Here is a 2,312-nt window from a genome sequence, read left to right as displayed (position 1 = left end):
CCCCTTGGTCTCATGGAAATGAGAGACTTGGAGAGACCCTTGGACCCCGTTTTCGGCATACCGGGAGGGTAGGTAAAAGCCTAGCCACAGTAGCGTATATGGGGGATTTGAACAGAAGAGTACGGCCCAATGGTGATCGCTCGAGACTCGAGACCCCCTCGTAAAGGAAGCTGGGTACGCCTCTGGGAGATCAACGTCTGCGACACCCCAGAGAAGACCGAGACGCTACGAACCTGTGACCACCGAGTACCTGATTAGGAGGAAAATAAGTAGCGACTCCTTAGTGTGATATGACAGCTCCTGGAATATAATCATGCGCCAATCCAAAAAAACTATCGCCGAAGGAATCCCCGCGTGTCGAGCAAAGGTGCCGCTCGATTCCCTCTCGGAAACGCGGACGTGTCGATCGACAGATATATCCCACGACTATCCCAGCTCGGGATGATAGAACACGGGGGCGCCCCTCCGCAAGTCTCGAGAGTCTCTCTTGAACTACAGTCACGCAATAAATAAGCGTGAACGATTTTATTGGTAACAATTACAATGGGTCGATCTTGGTAATCATCATACAAGATATCGATTTGGATGCGTGGCTGATCCCAGAGCCCTTCTCCGGTGATTGTGCATATGGAAACTTCTGATTCCAAGGCTCGATATAGTCTCAATCTCTCAAAATTACGTCGCCCTAGAACGTTCTGAGCCCGCACGGGTATCGAAACCGGCCCTTTAGGCGACGACGGCGACATCATCATTATATCAGTCGTCCGATCTCCTGATACCATATCTCGTAGAAGCGTCGGAGAATAACAAAGCAATGTTGTCAGACAGCCACATCCTCCTCTCGAACACTGCTCGCAACAGTCGCTAGTTTATGTCAAAGTTTGATCTCCTATATTCACGGATCGACTCGAGCATCGTAAAAAATATTCAGACGTACAACATCATGGAGTTCCATGAAGATTGTTTTTTTGGACTAAATGAATCGTGAAGATAACTTGATGGTGAGCAGAGTAATCGATGGAGAAGGCCTGGACTCGGATCCTGCGCCTTTTCGATGTTGAAGAACCCGAACACACTGCTCACCCGATCTCTGAATCGACGCATCCTCTGCTCGTACCTTATTAGAATTACCGAGGATCACATCGATGTGATATCGAACTCCATACTCGATCGAGCCGCGCTTCTGCTGCGATTCAACGGCGACACGTCAGCTCTCCGGCTTCTCAAGCCTACGGCGTACTCCAGGGCGGCCGATACCTAAGGTCCGATCAACGACGAAATGCCGTCGATGAGGTTTTAGATCCTCGGGGGCAAATCGCAGAATCTACCATTCGGCATCTCCCGTCGACTTCTGGAACACGTAATCTCTACCCTGGATGTTCATGATGCCGTCTTTGAGATGGAACTTCCAACGGTTACGGCTTCTCGAAATTTTGTCGTACTGGCAAACGACCACGTTGTCAATCTCCTGTGCCTCCGACAACTGGAAAATCGAATTCATTGAGTGACGGGGAAGCGACTAAAAATTATGTATAATAAGAGATTCATCAAGCGACAGGGACGACTCGGTCTGTCCCCACGGGAAGTCACGAACCTCTTCATCGCTGACGTCATCGTTAGAATTCAGGGGCTCCTCGTCGAGCTCGTTGTCCTGTTGATCATCTTCGTCTTCGTCGAGGTCGTCGCCGTCATCGTCATCATTCGCGCCTATTCTGTCCTCGTCAGATGAGTCGTCACTGTCCGAACTGTCCATGGTCGCGCCATCGGTTTGACCGGGCATCTGAAATCGATATTAAAATAATGAGCGGAAATTCTCGTCGAGATCGCATCGTCCCCGGAGATCGCGGTTCCTCGAAGATCCTCGCTCACCTTCACCACCTGCAGAAAACGGGAGGATGGTTAATTTATGTCCCTCTCCCGACCAAGTACGATGCGTAGATCGAGTTTTCAATTAGATTATGACTCGAACGCTAGATTCAAATGGAATCTCACCCGTAAGCCTGCGGCAGTTCCTGCTTGTTGAGGCTGCTGTAGATGCTGCTGGATTTGCTGAGCCGTGGTCACTGGTTGCATCTGCGGCCCCGAAACGAGTTGAGCTCCTGCCACGTGGGGCATGGCTCCTTGTACTGTTTGTTGTCCTGCTGGTACCTGCGGATCGGCAATCGACTCAGCACAAAAATGAATGGAAACGCGGTTTGGGGAACTCCGCAGCAAATTGATCCATATTCATACGGAGCTCCGTCCTGATAAACTATTCATTGTCTGCAGTGGCGTACCCAGGGGGGGGGCCAAGGGGGCCATGCCCCCCCCCC

The 2,312-nt window shown here is 50.9% G+C and overlaps 1 protein-coding gene across 1 annotated transcript in view; it reads right to left on the bottom strand.

Moving 5' to 3' along the window:
- Nucleotides 1–492: 492 nt before the first annotated feature.
- TfIIA-L (transcription factor IIA L) overlaps nucleotides 493–2,312 on the bottom strand; it is a 4,137-nt gene continuing 2,317 nt past the window's right edge. The window contains exons 6-9 of the mRNA XM_003745689.2: nucleotides 1,993–2,148; nucleotides 1,870–1,878; nucleotides 1,595–1,780; nucleotides 493–1,483 (exon numbers count right to left, since the gene is read on the bottom strand). Of these exons, the coding sequence (XP_003745737.1) occupies nucleotides 1,325–1,483; nucleotides 1,595–1,780; nucleotides 1,870–1,878; nucleotides 1,993–2,148 (510 nt within the window). The 3' untranslated portion in view covers nucleotides 493–1,324. The remainder of the gene's footprint in view (nucleotides 1,484–1,594; nucleotides 1,781–1,869; nucleotides 1,879–1,992; nucleotides 2,149–2,312) is intronic.

This window comes from Galendromus occidentalis, unplaced genomic scaffold (genome assembly GCF_000255335.2).
Source record: "Galendromus occidentalis unplaced genomic scaffold, Mocc_1.1 scf7180000077484, whole genome shotgun sequence".
Taxonomy (NCBI): domain Eukaryota; kingdom Metazoa; phylum Arthropoda; class Arachnida; order Mesostigmata; family Phytoseiidae; genus Galendromus; species Galendromus occidentalis.
This window is presented reverse-complemented; position numbering and strand designations above follow the sequence as displayed.